Source organism: Rana temporaria, chromosome 6 (assembly GCF_905171775.1).
Source record: "Rana temporaria chromosome 6, aRanTem1.1, whole genome shotgun sequence".
Classification (NCBI taxonomy): domain Eukaryota; kingdom Metazoa; phylum Chordata; class Amphibia; order Anura; family Ranidae; genus Rana; species Rana temporaria.
Genome location: NC_053494.1, coordinates 146966840 through 146984387, shown reverse-complemented (window position 1 = coordinate 146984387; position 17548 = coordinate 146966840). Strand labels below are relative to the sequence as shown.

At 38.4% G+C, this 17548-nt stretch overlaps 1 protein-coding gene across 12 annotated transcripts in view; it reads right to left on the bottom strand.

The window, feature by feature from the left end:
- Positions 1–17548, bottom strand: part of COL6A3 (collagen type VI alpha 3 chain) — a 142908-nt gene that overhangs the window by 69752 nt on the left and 55608 nt on the right. For 8 of the 12 annotated variants that reach the window (XM_040357520.1, XM_040357521.1, XM_040357524.1 and 5 more), the window contains exons 3-5: positions 11051–11650; positions 7957–8559; positions 917–1510 (exon numbers count right to left, since the gene is read on the bottom strand). In XM_040357520.1, the coding sequence (XP_040213454.1) occupies positions 917–1510; positions 7957–8559; positions 11051–11650 (1797 nt within the window). The remainder of the gene's footprint in view (positions 1–916; positions 1511–7956; positions 8560–11050; positions 11651–17548) is intronic. The other 4 variants (XM_040357526.1, XM_040357530.1, XM_040357531.1 and 1 more) reach the window with 2 other exon arrangements.

Sequence of the window (17548 nt, the reverse complement as noted above, 5' to 3'; positions counted from 1 at the left end):
AGAAAGGGTAGAATGGATTAGTAGAATATTATTTTTGTGAGATTAGTCAAAAAAATGCATTTGAAATAAGAAAAAGTCTGTTCATACAAAAAATAGTTACCATCTGAGACAAAATGTTAAATTTCAGTGAGTTAATTGAAAAAATACCAATTGAATGATTTCAGATTGTGCCCTACAAATGCATATCCTGAAACTGTTAAATGGTTAAGATTAAGAAGTTGTAAATACATAAGAGTTGTGAATAAACATTTAGTTGGCTTTGGAACATGCTGAAGTACTGGACAGCACCATCACAAACCCATCACTTACCCAATCACTTTAGACTATTACCATTTTTCAATTTTCAACTGTACATGCTACAAAAACATCCACTTAAATTTGCAAATGTTTACAATAAACCAGAACATGAATCCAAATTCACTGTTATATGCAAGCATGACTTCCTCTCAAGCTAATTTTTTCTCAATATGCAAGTTACACCAACTATTTCTAAACAGCTTCCGTATAATTATATGTTTATATATATGGATGATTTTAATTATTTTTTTTTTTTTTTTTTAATAGGAGGATTGATAACACTTGATTCTGAGACCCATATGGGATTAGCTACCATTGAAAACCTCAGATACATACCACAGTTGTAATTGTTTCTTACGTATTTCATATTTATTAAGAAACAAAGAATAAAGGTTGATGGTATAAAATTATTTTAGGAATGTTTCACTTTAATCATATACCTTCCACATTAGCAAATTACACTTAAAGCAAATAAACTAGCAGTGTTGACAACAAGTAAATAAATAAATAAATAAATAAATAAATCCTCAGTTACCTGAACAACTCATTCTTAAGTGGTCTTTGGGTACATTTTAAATAACTATACATAAAAGACCAGAGAAAATGAAAAATAAATTACCTTCTGTTACTGTCACTTCTGTAACTTCTCCTCTAACGAAGGATGTAAGAGGTGTTACGATTTGCTGACTGAGACCAGACAAGGCCCTGAAATCATCCATCTCATAAACCAGTTGTGGGTTAAATGCAATGGCGTCCAACTCTTCCTTATCAGCATCTCCAACCCCAACACAAAAGGTCAAAACCTTTGATCTGATGAGGTCATTTGTAGCAGCCTGAATGTTGTCTGAGGACTTCCCAGCCACCAAAAGTACAAGAATCTGTGGAATGTTTTCATCTATTCTGCTGCCAGCACCGCTTGTGAAATGATTGCGGAGAACAAATTGAAGTGCTGAGCCAATGTTTAAGCGATTACCCCCCTTGATTCTTATCTGCCCCAGGCGGTTAACAAGATCTGATTTTGAGGTTGCTGTGTTTAGATAGAACTCAGTTCTGGGGGTGTCACTAAACTGGGCCAGGCCAATTCGAGCGCCTTCACTGCTGATACCAAGGTTGTTAATGACATCGATGAGAAAGTCTCTTACTAAAGGAAAGTTGGCACTTCCAACGTTGACAGAACCATCCACTAGGAAGACGATGTCTCTTTGGACTAGAACTGCAAGTTTGTGGGTGGAGGATACAGAAACAATGAACATGACATCACAGCAAATTCAGCTTAGCAAGATCAATAAATGCATGTGTTTACACAATGTAGACACATAACTCTTAATAATGCTTATAGGGCAAGATAAAGAAAGGAATGAAAATGAAACCAGAGCATCTTAGCAAAGTTAGTCTTAGACAATATCTTCCATCTACTAAATACTTTTTGATAAATAGTTCTTTCTATGTTTTAGCCAAACCAAAATCTAAATGTTTGGTGGAATAAAGTGAGCCCAGGAAGAAAGAAATATGGTTGTTTATTTGCCAACTCATTTTTAAAAGTGCAGATAACAGGTCTGTCATCTTAGATCTGGTCTTACTACGAAGTGACTTCCCTGGAGAAAGCATGCAACTGGTGAAGTCCTAAATCCTTCATGTTTGCTCCAGGTCTGTAATTTTTTTTAGTAATGAAGCAAAGACCAGAATAACAGCCCTGAAGGGTGCACCTTTAAAACAAGCCAGCAATGGTAGCTTCCATATTCCTATCCTTATAGGTTCTGTTTAAAGGCCAGGATAACTACAACCATATAAGTACCCAAGTACTACCAATCTATTTAGCCTTGTTTGTAAAATCATAACAGATGTGGTTTCTCTTGGCTAGGGCTTAGTAATTTGTGGGCAGGATTTAAAGTGTTCCATCCCAACAGGGATATGTTAAGGGCATGATCTACTACTTTGACATGTTGACCACATTTCACAATGAAGTCAGTCTTTGTAGAAATGCAGAGATAGCTAGCAGAGTGTTAAGAATTCAATGCAAACTAAGTTATACTTGGGAATTCAGCCTATTCTCCAGCATTCCACCCATCCTTACATTTTTAGTTCTGAGTGAACCAATTCAAGGTGAATTACAGCATGAAACCACATTCAAAATAAAATGTTCATCATCTACGTATATGCATCACTCTTGTTTAATAAGTGTATAGGAGATATTGTAGCTCTCCATAGACAGTAGGAGTAAGGTCATCTCTGCTAGAATTCACACCAACAGTTAAGCACTTCATGTTTTCAGACTTCACAGGAATGAATAGATCATTCTTTAAATCAATAAACAAACTATTAGGGAAGCAATATGTGGTCCAAGAAGTGTTTCCGGATCGAATGGATACCTGTAAGCCGTGCACGTACTGTAAATTGCACTTATAGCTTATATCTCTATGTAGATGGAAGTCATAAAAAGAGCAACCATAATGAAGAACCATAATGTAGAATAGAAGGAAATGAAAGATGGAGAAGAGTGACAGAAACAAAACATTAGGGAATAATGAAGGTAGAAATGACTTAATGCTGTATGTTTCAAGTTCATTCTAGTGTTGTCTCACAACCTAATCCTACTTAAATTGATCTACATCACAAAAAAAAAAAAAAAAATGCCAGATTTTTTTGCTGCATAATGTGCATAAAGTATTTACATCTAAAAGGCAGTGCTTAATCGTAAAGCAAATAAAACTAATATGATAATAAATAAATAGCCAAATAAAAGAAAAAAAGTGGAAGTAAAACCATTGATTTAACAGTTTAAAAAAACAGTTACATTCCTGGCATGTGCTGGAAATCTAACTGTCACATTGGTTGTGCTCTCAACCATACTATTAAATTATCCAATGGCTGGTGTCATAAATGTTCACATGTGCAGAATCGTGGCATTTGAAGATCAAACAGAGACCAAGATGGCAGCTTCTTTGGCTGAAAATGATAGGAGGGCTTACTTCCACTTTAATCAAGAGTTATCGTCGCTATGTCGTACTTTTTAAAACTTATTTATTCTGTCACTAGATGTCCTCAGTCTGATGGCCAAATTCATACCACCCATCTGCTCTAAACACAGGTCTTCCTGGATCTGCCCCAGCCTATTACTGGATAGCAAAAGGAGCTCATCACTCTTCTCTATCACTATCACTCTGCTTTCTCTTCCTATTAGTATGTTTCTTGCCAGCACATGAGCTTATTGGCTTCTTGTACTGCTTCTTCCTCTGCCACTCTAGCTATACTCTACAGGGACGGCAAGAGCCTGATACCAGGTCACATTCAGGTACCTACACTGTATGCATTAAAAATGAATGTAATGAAGTATTAATGATTGTAAAGCTGCATTATTTTTATGTCTTTTATATTTGTTTAGGATTCAGCTTTAACTACTTTACAGTATACATAAAGCCCCAAAAAAATTAACTTGTTTTAAATTAATATCAACTAAAAATAAAAAATAAGTTAGCAACCCTATCAGGTTTGCATTGGTACTTATGTCATCCTATTAATTTGTCCTAATGACCATTCTCACTGACAGAGAGGGAAATTCACATTTTTAATTTGTCACTAGAATAGGAATACTGGGTAGGTTTTCCAAAGGGAAATGTGCAATGAAAACTGCTTTTCCTCCCTTTCAAAGTGAAGGAAAATCTTCCCAATAGGAGACAGATGGCAAAAACAAACCTGAAACAAGTTTAACAAAAACGCCCAGGACGACGTCAGATTGTGATGAAACACGTGAGTTGGAGCTCTGTGCTGACGTCACCACATACGTAATTCCCGGAAGGACAGGTTGCTGTTTGGAGCTGGCCGGTTTGTTGATTACATGTGTGTTTTTAAAGTCTTTTTATTCAATTAAATGTATAAAGGATTTTATACTTTAGCAAGTTTTATTTCTTAAAGTGGCAGATTTCTCATTCATATATCCTGGTTCCCCGGATGGATAGAGGCCCTGGCAGGGTTTATAAGCCACAAGTGAGATTGACCCTCAGTAATAGGGGTCAACTTAAGTCGGTAAGCAAACACTTTATAAGGTGAAGGCTTATATTCAAGATCACACACTTCTTGATGGATGGTGTATATATCTTTTGAAGACATTTTTTCACTATATGGACTGTTTTTTTTTATATATTTTTTTTTCCATTTAATATTAGCGCAACTTTAGGAGTAAATATTTATCTATTACGTGAGCAAAAAATCAGTTTGTAAAGATCTAAATAAACCCCCTGAAGTTGCAACACTATTTATATAAATATCTGTTTTCTTATGACTGGAGACAATCACCCTAATTGTTCCCAGTGAAGTAAGCATGTACAACACTGTTAGATGAACTGCCCCTAGTTCATGTTTATTGCTGATGTGGCTTCCAACTTATACTGGACATAACAGAAATAGGTGTGCCAGCACTAATTTTCTTTGAATACCATCAGTATATATGTCAAGAACTACAAAAACGCTGTACCCCACATCTTTAACCATTCTCTTAAGCACAATGGCCCAGATTCACATAGAGCTGCGGCAGGGTAACGTATCGTAGATACGTTACACCGCCGCAAGTTTTCATCGCAAGTGCCTGATTCACCAAGCACTTGCATGAAAACTTATGCCGGCGGCCTCCGGCGTAAGCCCGCGTAATTCAAAGGGGCGTGTGCCATTTAAATTAGGCGCGCTCCCGCGCCAGACCTACTGCGCATGCTCCGTTTTGAAATTCCCGCCGTGCTTTGCGCGAAGTGACGTCATTTTTCCGAACGGCGACGTGCGTAGCGTACTTTCGTATTCCTGGACGTCTTACACAAGAAAATTTTTTTTAATTTCGACGCAGGAACGACGGCCATACTTTATACAGCACATACGTGGGCTGTGTAAAGTTAGGGCAGGTAAAACGACGACTAAAATTGCGATGGGAAACTAGACTAGCGACGATGTACCGAACGCGAAAAAACGTTGTGGATCGCTGTAAAACCTCATTTGCATACCCGACGCTGGAATACGACGCGAACTCCACCCAGCGGCGGCCGCAGTATTGCATCCTAAGATCCGCCAGTGTAAAACAATTACACCTGTCGTATCTCTGCTGTGAATCTGGCCCTATATAATTGACATACATGTATAGGCTTCACAAAAGCCCATGAGTAACAGTTTATACAATAACTAGCATTGCTTTCTGTTACAATGGTATTATTCTGATGAACAGAAAGAACAATGTTTTTAGCTATCCAAGAAAAAAAGAAACATTTAGGTGTAATTAATCTTATCTTGTGTGCTAATATTTTAACATCTCTGCATAATTTGTAATTATATATATATATATATATATATATATATATATATATATATATATATATATATATATATATATATACATATATATATATATATATGTAAGGGCAGCCATATTTGCTTTTTACATACTGAGGGGCAGATCCACATACATACACTGCGCCCGGCGCAGATGTAAGATACGCTACGCCGATGTAACTTACCTGGCTTTGGTTTAAATCCTCAACGAATTTGCGCCGTAAGTTACGGCGGCGTAGTGTATCTCTCACGGCGGAATTCAAATTGGGCGGGTAGGGGGCGTGTTTCATTTAAATGAAGCGCGTCCCCGCGCCGAACGAACTGCGCATGCGCCGTCCGTAAAAACTCCCAGGGTGCATTGCCCCAAATGACGTTGCAAGGACGTCATTGTTTTCAACGTGAACGTAAATGGCGTCCAGCCCCATTCATGGATGACTTACGCAAACGACAATTTTTTTTTTAAATTAGACACGGGAACGACGCCCATACTTAACATTGAGTACGCCACCATATAGCAGCTTTAATTATACGCCGGAAAAAGCCAAACGGAAACGACGTAAAAAATGCGACGGCCGATCGTACGTTCAGGGATCGTCGGAAATAGCTAATTTGCATACTCAACGCGGATTACGACGTGAACGGCACCTAGCGGACGCTGAAAAATTGCATCTAAGATCCGACGCCGTACGAAGACGTACGCCTGTCAGATCTAACACAGATGCCGTTGTATCTTGTTTTGTGGATACCAAAACAAAGATACGATGCGCAAAATTACGCAGCGTATCTCTTTGAGGATCTGCCCCATAGGCTCTACTTCTTGATTTGCAGTGCTAAATTGTTGTGTTTTACCTTTCCTTTCATGATAAAGGTCAATGAGTTGGCCAAGAGATTGAAAACAGTGCATAGCCCAGCTGGTATCTTCTACAGAAGTCTCAACACTTAATACAATAACAAAATTATGGAAGATCAAGCAAGGAAAATGTGAAAATCACATCAAATTTGAGTTTGGTGTAAACACTGCAATAACATTTGCTGGCATTTTTTTTTTTTTTTATATTAGTGATGTCTTCATCACTGGTTTTAGACTGAAAAAAAAAACTGGATGGCATTCCAGGTACTTTTAATAGAACTAAGTGGGGACATTAATGGATAGGCCAATTGAAAAACAATAGCAGCTATGCTACCCAAATGACGTGAATGCAAATTGGTTTGTGTGAGTAATAAAACAGGTAATGGGTCAGCTCTGTAAACTTTCATTTAATTAATTAGGTAGTTATGTATGACAAAAAGAGTCTATGCTACCAAGTAAATGCAAACTAACTTGTGTGAGTAATAAAATAGGGTGACTGGGTCAGTCTGTAAAAGTCCTGTTCATTAGTCAGCTAGTCAACTATATTTTCTTAATTTTTCACAAAAGTGCAAATGTATGTAGGTTGAAATACTTTGAAAAGTTACTGCAAAATTAGGATTTAAATGTAAATGTATTCAACTTAAGTGAATGTTTCCAACTCAGTTATTACAAATGTTCCCTTTTGCCCAATAGTCCCGTGGTAGAGCACCCACACCTGGATTTTACTATACTTTACCAAATTCTACTGCTGGTTCACACTAGTGTTATTGGTGTGATTTGAGCCGCATGACAAGGAAAATTGCATTATATTCAATGATGCCCGTTTAAATCAATGCGACTTAGCACAGTGCAATTTTGGAAAAGGTTCCTGTACTACTTTGGTGTAGTTTACAGTGTGACTCGGCCCCATATGGAAAAACACAGCAAAGTTGCATGAAAGTCATACTGTGTAATTGCACTGAAAATCACAGAAAAATTGCATCACAGTAGTGTTAACCAAGCCTTATGGTTTAATAATAGTCCACCGTTTATTAAAAACCATTATACAGTATGCAGTAGACATACTTCTGGTAAGCCACTCTTATTTTCTGTTGGGACAACCACTCCCTTAATCACCTCATTCACTCGGTAACCAGACTTTTTTTTAACAAAATGAGGTTAAGCATCAGTTTCTATAAAATCTTTTTCCTCTCTTAAAGGGTACAGTTTCTGATTTACAGTTTTCACAGGCAGATCAGAAGCTGTCACCATTTAGTCTACTTGACTCATACTACTTCATCCCAAAAGAAAACATTTTGATAGAGACTACTCTTTTACACCATATTGCCTTGCAAGCCCTCAAGCAAATTATACTGGTGAAAGGGTATGTCCCTTACAAAAAGTTTGCCCAGGGAACCATAAAAAAGCATATCTGCAATATGCAAGACAGTAACCATATTGTAGGCCTCTAGTTCAAAAATACTTAGCAAATATGAAATACAGATATGGACTGAATGTGTTACCTTCGGTTGGTCCTTCAGAAATTACAACTCCTGTTAAGGTTTTCAGAGGAGTAAGCACCTGAGGAAGTAAGGCTTGTAGAGGAGCTTGTTTGAATTCTGCAGGCTGAAAAACCAGAGAAGAATCAAAAGCAATTTCTTTAAGCTCAGCTACGTCAGCATTCTTGGATCCTATTGCAAAGGTCAGGATTCCTGCCCTCTTGAGAGCCAGCGATGCCTGGGTATAGTCATCTCTTGACTGCCCACCAGTGACGAGTACTAGAAGCTGTGGGATTCCTTCATCCGCACGGCTTCCTGCAGATGTAGTAAAGAAATTATTCTGGACATAGCTCAGAGCAGCACCGGTATTTAATGGTGTGTTGTTCAAAATCTTCATTTTTTTCAAATGTGCAATAACATCCTTTTTAGCACCAAAGGTGTTCAGGTTGAATTCAGATTTTACATCTTTGCCATACTGGGCCAATCCTACTCGAATAAGATCAGGACCAATTTCCAACCTGTTGACTACCTTTACAATAAATTCACGGATAGCAGAGAAACTTGGCCCTCCAAGATCATTGGAACCATCAATCAAGAACACTATGTCCCTCTTGTTGACTTCAGTAACTGCAAGGCAAAGATATAAGTAAGTGAATCTACAAAATGCATAAATGTTCCAATAAATGTTATGTTTATTTAAAAGTAGATATTAAAAAAAAAACTCTACACAGAATCAAACAAGCCAGCTTGAGAAGGTAAGGTATGTCTGGCATGGGGACTCTACTTACCTCCCAACTCTGGTAGCTGCAGAATGCTTTCCAAGAGGGTTTGGCATGAAATGGAATTTGGTGGGAATAGAGGAATGTCACCATAGCAGACACATCTTTCTCAGGTATATTTTAACAGGCTCAGCTAATTTTGAGTGAAGTCATATAAAATAAACTGTTTTCTTTTTTAATATTTTATCTAAATGATCTATTATCTAGATTATTCTAAAGGTCATTTTTTTGTACAGTTGTAGAGTAAGCCAGCTGTTGAAATACATTGTACATATATATATATATATATATATATATATATATATATATATATATATATATATATATATATATATATATATATATATATATATATATATATATATATATATATATATATATGTGTGCTCATAAGTTTACATACCCTGGCAGAATTTATGATTTCTTGGTCACTTTTCAGAGAATATGAATAATAACACAAAAACATTTCTTTCACTCATGGTTAGTGTTTGGCTAAAGCCATTTATTATCAATCAACTGTGTTTACTCTATTTAAATCATAATGGCAACAGAAACTACCCAAATGACCCTGATCAAAAGTTTACATACCCCAGTTCTTAATACCGCATTTTGCCACCTTTAACATCAATGACAGCTTGAAGTCTATTGTGGTATTTGTGGATGAGGCTCTATCTTTTCAGATGGTAAAGCTGCCCATTCCTCTTGGCAAAAAGCCTCCAGTTCCTGTAAATTCTTAGGCTGTCTTACATGAACTCCACGTTTGAGATCTCCCCAGAGTGGCTCAATGATATTGAGGTTAGGAGACTGAGATGGCCACTCCAGAACCTTGGCCTTGTGTTTTGAATCATTGTCATGTTGGAATGTCCAAGTACATCCCATGCTCAGCTTCCTGGCTGATGAATGCAAATGTTCCTCCAGTATTTTTTGATAACATACTGCATTCATCTTGTCATCAATTATGACCAAATTTACTGTGCCTTTGTAGCTCACACATCCCCAAAACATCAGCGATCCAACTCTGTACCTTTCATCATAGGCCTTGTTGACTCCTTTCCAAATGGAGCGTTTATGGCTGTGGCCAAAAAGCTAAATTTTGGTCTCATCACTCCAAATTACTTTTTGCCAGAAGGTTTAAGGCTTGTCTCTGTGCTGTTTGGCGTATTGTAAGCAGGATACTTTGTGGCATTTGTGTAGTAATGGCTTTCTTCTGGTGACTAGACCATGCAGCCCATCTTTCAAGTGCCTCCCTTTTGTGCATCTTGAAACAGCCACACCACATATTTTCAGAGTCGTGTATTTCACCTGAAGTTATTTGTGTTTTTTTTTTGCATGCCACACAGTTGTGACTGAAATTGTACTTGGTCTACCTGACCGTGGTTTGGTTTTAACAGAACCCCTCATTTTCCACTTCTTGATAAGAGTTTGAACACTGCTGATAGGCATTCTCAATTCCTTGGATATATATTTATATATCTTTCCTTTTTTATACAGTTCAACTACCTTTTCCTGCAGACCCTTTGACAAATTATTTGCTTTCCCCATGACTCAGAATACAGAAACGTCAGTGCAGCACTGGATGAAAGATGCAAGGGTCTGTCAGGAATCCAGAAACTCATTGACCTTTTATACACACACACTAATTACAAGCAAACAGATCACAGGTGAGGATGGTTACCTTTAGTAGCCACTCAAACCCCTTTGTGTCAACTTGTGTACATGTTAGCAGGCCAAAATTACGAGGGTATGTATACTTTTGATCAGTGTCATTTGTCTAGTTTCTGTCATTATGATTTAAAAAGAGTTGATTGATAATAAATGGCTTCAGCCAAACACTAACCATTAGTGAAAGAAATATTTTTGTGTATCATTCATATTCTCTGAAAAATGGCCAAGAAATCATAAATTCTGTCGCGGTATATAAACTTATTAGCATAACTGTATATATATATATATATATATATATATATATATATATATATATATATGTATATATATATATATATATAAGAACAGGTTTTGCCCATTATAAGTAAAAGTAAAAAAGTAAATACTGTAAATAAAAGTAAACACATTTTACATGCTTTTTCCTTCCTTCAGCGTGAAAACCAATGTTTATTTCACTGTATGTACATGTATGTACTTTATGTTTTTTGTAGAGTAAGTTATTCAGCTGGCAGCTATGACTTGTTACATATCAAGCATTTTCCTTAACCATTTAAAGCCAGAATTATAGCTTAGATATTTAGAGTAGATCTGGTTATCTTGTTTTTAAGCCTCCTATATATCTTACCCTACATGAACTAAGAACTCACCAACATGAGTGTATAGATCCTACCTACCTTCAGTTATAACAGTTGGAGGCTGTAAAACAATTGTCCTTTGGGCTACTCCAGCAATGTATGGAAGAATTTGACTTTCCAGTTGACCCAAAACCTGGAATTGGGGCGCGATAAACACAAATGTATCATCGGTTGCAATTTGCTGCAATTCATTGTTGTCTGCTCTTCCCACACCAATGCCAAATGTGATGACACTGTTAAGTCTTAAAGAATTGGCAGCATCTCTCAGTTCATCACTTGATGGTCCACCAGTGATGATCACTAGTGATTGGGGCACTCCTTCCTCTCTTCGGCTTCCAGCAGCTGAAGTAAACAGCTGCTCCACCACATACTCAACAGCAGCCCCCATATTTGCCTCTTCTCCTCCAACAAACTGTAATCTCTTCAGGGCATTTATTAGCTCTTGTTTGGTAGTATGTTCATCCAAGGTAAATTCTATTTTGACATCATCACTATACTGCACCACTCCTACTTGCATCCGACTCCTTCCCACCTCCAAACGTCTCTCCACATAATTTGCCAAGAAGTCACGGATGGCATTGAAACCCGTGCGTCCAACATTGTTTGAGCCGTCAATGAGGAAAACCAGGTCAGCCGAGTCTGGTGTTAATTATGCAACAGTTGTGTGGTGGGTTAGGTAAAAGATAAAGATAGGTGCCAAAATAACAAACAGAAATGTAGGAGAGACAAGAAAGAAATGCACAAGGTGACAGTGTTAACTTAAGTGCACTAAAAAACATGCAGCTGTACTAAAGTGAATACATGTTTCTCTCCAACAACCTTAAGAAACATGATGCAGTGGAAGCAAAGGACTTTTAAAATGCATTTTTCGTTTCTGGCAAACTGTATGTACTCTATAATGTTAAGATCAATCTTATATTATAAGCATATGTTATTTTATAACATATGTGCTGAGGGCACTTTATGATCAATGATCATATTGGTCACACTTGTGACTGGTACTTTCTTGAGGTCCCTGCAGTTAAGAACTGAATTTTAGCCTAAATCAAATCATATAACGTCATGGCATTAACTAAGCCACCTCTCTCTACTACATTGGAACTTAGACATAACAGGTACCAGCTATGCCTGTGTTTGGAATTTAAATAACTCTTAGGCCCCGTACACACGACCAAACATGTATGCTGAAACTGGTCCGCGGGCCAGTTTCAGCATACATGTTCGGTCGTGTGTAGGCACGAGCGGGCCGAATTCCAGCAAACATTTGCCCGCCGGGCCTTTTCCCAGCGGGCAAATATTCCTGGACGTGTTTTAAAACCGTCCGCTGGAATCCTGCCCGCTCGGACATGTACGGTCGTCAGTACAGACCTACCGTACATGTCCAGGCGCCCGCCGTCCCTCACATGCGTCGAATGACTTCGACGCATGCGTGGAAGCCTTTAAATGGCAGGCCCGCCCACGTCTCCGCGTCCGCGTTTTTTTAGCGGATCGGATTGGAGGTAGGCGGGCATAAGCGGACAAAAGTCTGTCGCGTACATACGACCGTTATTCATGTCATTGGAAAAAACAATGTTTTCCTCGACATGATTCCTCTCAAGCCTGCCTTGCATACACATGATCGTGAAAAAAAATGCTCGAGCAAAGCGCAGTGACGTACAACATGTACGACAACACATACAACAGGACTATAAAGGGGAAGTTCCATTAAATGGCGTCACCCTTTGGGCTGCTTTTGCTGATTTTGTGTTACAGCGTGTTAGTAAAAGTTTGGTGAGAGACGATTCGCGCTTTTCAGTCTTCGTGCTTTTCAGTCTGTTACAGCGTGACAAATGTGCTATCTCCATTACGAATGCTAGTTTTACCAAAATGAGCGCTCCCGTCTCAAAACTCGCTTCTGAGCATGCATGTTTTTTTCCCCCTCATTAAAGCGTACACATGATCGTTTTTCACCACGTAAAATAGAACGACGTGAAAAAATAGAGCAGGTTCTGAATTTTTAACGCCCATTTTTCTCGTCAAGAAAAATGCTCTGGAGCATACACACGACAGTTTTTCACGACCAATTTAAAAAAATTGCATTTTTCTCGTCATGAAAACGGTCGTGTGTATGCGGCATAAGACTGCTTTCACACTGATTTGCTGAGGTTTACGCACTCTGCTGGTGCAGCATAGTGCACCTGTGTCTATCCTGCGGGTTAGCTGAACTTTGCCATAGACTCCACTGTACAGGAAGCATCGGCTGATGTTTCTTTTCTCCGCAGCCACTTTCTTCCTCTACCACCAGCTTCATTCACAACACTAATGCTGTGGTATGGCGGGTCAGCAACCTACGATCTGGGCTTGCCAACCCGCCATTCCAAAGCAGGAGGTCACGGGCCATATCAGAGGGCTCCACGGGCCACCCCTGCTTTAAGTCATGTGACTTATTTTCAGCTCTTACTGCTCAAAATACTGGTTGTTACAGCAGATATTTATTATAGCTCAATGATCTGAGCCTTCTGCTCTCTCACCTATAATATTAGGCTCAAAGTGAGGGTTTTTCATTTTTTTTAAGGTGACACATTTCAATTGTGATTGCAATTTTACTTCTGTGACACTGGGGCCCAAAAATAGTCAACATTGTTTAATAGATATTATTTTTGTGAAAATCATCTGATCAATTTATACAAGTTTCACAGACAGTTAACGGCAGCAACTGGAATGCTTGTAAAATGTCCTGAGCGCCCACTACATAATACCTCAGTTTCATTACATGATAGCAACATTTAACATCAGCGTTCTACATTCTTGGTGAATAGGAGCTACCAGACTCTTAATATAAAACAAAATTAGTAGCAATGTGAGAATAAAGAGACCTCTACTGTAAGATTGTCTGACAGAATGCTGCAACTTTGAGGATGTGACAATCCTCAAAGTTATAGGTATCATATTATTGATTGGAGGGAATTTTTATCTTATTAGGTTCTGCCACATCTAACCAATCACTTGCAATTTACCTTTACTGTTTAGATAAGATTATGTTCTATGATTATAGACAAGATTGCTAAACTGCTTGCTAATGTCCAGCTAACCACCTGCCCTCCGGATCCTGTTCCCTCGCAAATGCTACATTCATTCTCTGGCTCTATTCTACACTCTAACCAACATCTTCAATTTCTCCCTCTCTTCTGGCAACTTCCCCAACTCGTTAAAACATGCACTAGTCAGCCCCAAACCTAAAAAGCACTCACTGGACTCAACCAATCTTAACAACCTATGCCCCATCTCCTTGCTCCCCTTTTTGTCCAAACTCCTTGAACATCTGTCTACAACCGACTAAACGACCACGTTGCTGAGAATTGACTTCTTGATCCCCTTCAGTCTTGATTCCGTCCCCAACACTCCACAGAAACTGCTCTTCTAAAACTAACAAACGATCTACTAACAGCCAAAACCAATGGACATTATTCTGTACTCCTACTCCTGGTCCTTTTCTGCTGCCTTAGACACGGTTGACCACCCCCTCTTCCACAAAAAACTCCATGCCTTTGGTTTTCTTGACTGTACTGTTCGCTGGTTCTCTTCCTACTTATCCAATCTCACCTCTAGCGTTACTTACAATTCTACTTCTTCCTCTCCTCTTCCTTTCTCTGTTGGGGTCCTCATAGGAGAGGTCTGCTGGTAACCTCCCAGGACTTAAAAATACCATCCCTATGCCTACGACACAAAAATCTATTTCTCTACCACTCAGTTCACTCCCTCTATCTCCTCACATATCACTAAATTACTAACAGATATATCAGTCTGAATGTCACACCACTTCCTCAAATTCAATCTATCCAAAACCAAACTTATAATTCTTCCTCCCCCTGTGCCCCTTCCCCTGATCTCTCTGTCAAAATCGATGGCACATTTATAAGCCCATCCCTGCATGCCAAGGTCCTAGGTGTAGTCCTGGACTCTGAACTCGCCTTTAAACCCTACGTCCAATCACTGTCTAAATCTTGCCCCCCTCAACCTTTGCAACATCTCCATGCCCCTTTCTAACCATTGACACAACAAAGCTCTTAATTCACTCCCTGGTCATCTCTTGAATAAACTACTGCAACTCCCTTCTCATTGGCTTACCTCTACATAGTCTATTCCCCCTTCAATCCATCATGAATGCTGCTGCCAGACTCATCCACCTTACCAATCGCTCTGTGTCTGCTACTCCTTTCTGACAATCTCTCCACTGGCTTCCGCTCACCCAACTAATTAAATTCAAAATACTGACAACTACTTACAAAGCCATCCACAACTTTTCCCCCAGCTACATTACTAGCCTAGTCTCAAAATACCAACCTAATCATTCTCTTTGTTCCTCTCAAGACCTCCTGCTCTTTAGCTTCCTCATCACCTCCTCCCATGCTCACCTTCAGGACTTTTCCCAGAGCCTGTCCAACCCTATGGAACTCCTTACCCAAATCTGTCCAATAATCTCCTACTTTATTAGCTTGTAGACGATCCCTGAAACCCCTGCTCTTCAGAGAAGCCTATCCTACCCGATCTATGAACGGAGCGAGTGGACGTTTCAATTGTCCGCCCATCCTCCTTTCATAGATCGGGTTTCATTTAAAGATCAGGCATCAGCACAGGGGACACACCCTACTGAGTGTAAGTTATGTCTGCTGAGTTTGTGTGTATTATTTTGCGTGCACCTAGGCTTTAAGGTAGTCAAAGATGTGACAATACGATAATGTCTGTTAAGCTCTCTCCAACACAACCCTTCTTTAAAATGGAAGATATTGGACAGAACATCATAGTGTAGAGTTATAGTGCCTTTTTACTGTGTTTGATATGATAACTCTGTGCCATAATCAGAGGCAATTTCACAATTTGTTTTGTATACTCATTTAAAGAGACCTGTGCTAATATTGCTTACAATATTCTTACTGTATTTGGTGACTGAATCAATCTCTAATTGCTGATGATCTCATTGGACATATATACTTATTGTGGCAATTTTCAACCGCATACTGCTGCATGCAAGAAATGTACAAGTTCATACTATACCTAAACCTTCCATACCCTTTAATGTGTGTGTAGCTTGTGAGGTCTCTTTATATCAGTCACACCATGTTTTAGGAAGACCCGGTAAGCAATTATTCAAACAAATAATGCAGAATCTTGTTAAGGCATTAACAACAATACCAGTGATGACCAGATTTTTTGCCAAGACTCAAGATTCATTTACATATACTGACCAGTAATGTTGTTTTAAAGTAATTCTGAATGGAAGCCAAGATGCTTAATAATAATAGCCTTCGCAAAAGAAGGTCTTTGCAAACCTAAATTGTTTCAAATTAGTAAATCTGCTTATGATAAGGGTTTTGTGGTTTTCAATTGTCAATAAATCAGAAAATGTACAATTGTTCATATTATCTAACTAAAGACATTTAATGCTATTGGTAAGCCTCTTATTCATAATCAGTGATGTCATTATGATCTACATACAGTGAAATCAGCTATTTTACAACATTAATTGATAGCCAAGTTAGCCATCATTTGTTGACTAAGATTTAAAAAAAAAAATCATTCTATTAATTAATCTCCATTGAGAGACACTTGAACAAGATTTTACCATAGGCTTTATAGCACCACCTTTAACCGAAATAAACCCTCCTCTACTTTACAGCCAAGGAGACTGACATCTTCTGTTTGAAGCTGCATGTGCAATGGTGCAGCATCTGTGATCAGGTATGACACCGACCATTTGATGGCTTGACAAATGGAGGCCATCCTGTAGGGCCTACATAACCTCTACCAAACCAGCAATGCTTCAGTTCTAGACAAGCACTATGAAAAAAAATCACAATAATTTTTTTTATAGAGCAAAAAAGTTACCTTTCCACTGGCTACTCTGTTTTTACATGTTTTTGTAACAATAACTTCAGTAGATTGAACATGAATTTAGCAGACCCTCTGGTTAGTCATTGGAAATAGAATCAAAGTCATCACTGTGTAATAAAGACAATCAAATAAACATTTCCAATGGCTGAAGTTTCACACAGACCTCTGCATAATATATATATATATATATATATATATATATATATATATATATATATATATATATATATATATATATATATATATATATATATATATATATATATATATATATACTGTATATCTATCTATCTATATAGATATATATATATATAACTTTATACAGTATATCTATATATATGTATATATCTGTATATGCAATGCTGGTAATTATGTGTACTCATAGGGCCAGATTCAGGTACAATTGCGGCGGCGCAACGTATCCCGTTTACGTTACACTGCCGCAAGTTTTCAGTGTAAGTGCCTGATCCACAAAGCACTTACCTGTAAACTTGCGGCGGTGTATCGTAAACACGTCCGGCTCAAGCCCGCCCAATTAAAATGGGGCGTGTACCATTTAAATTAGGCGCGCTCCCACGCCGGACGTACTGCGCATGCTCAGTTTTGAAATTCCCGCCGTGCTTTGCACGATGTGACGTCATTTTTTTGAACGGCAACGTGAGTTAC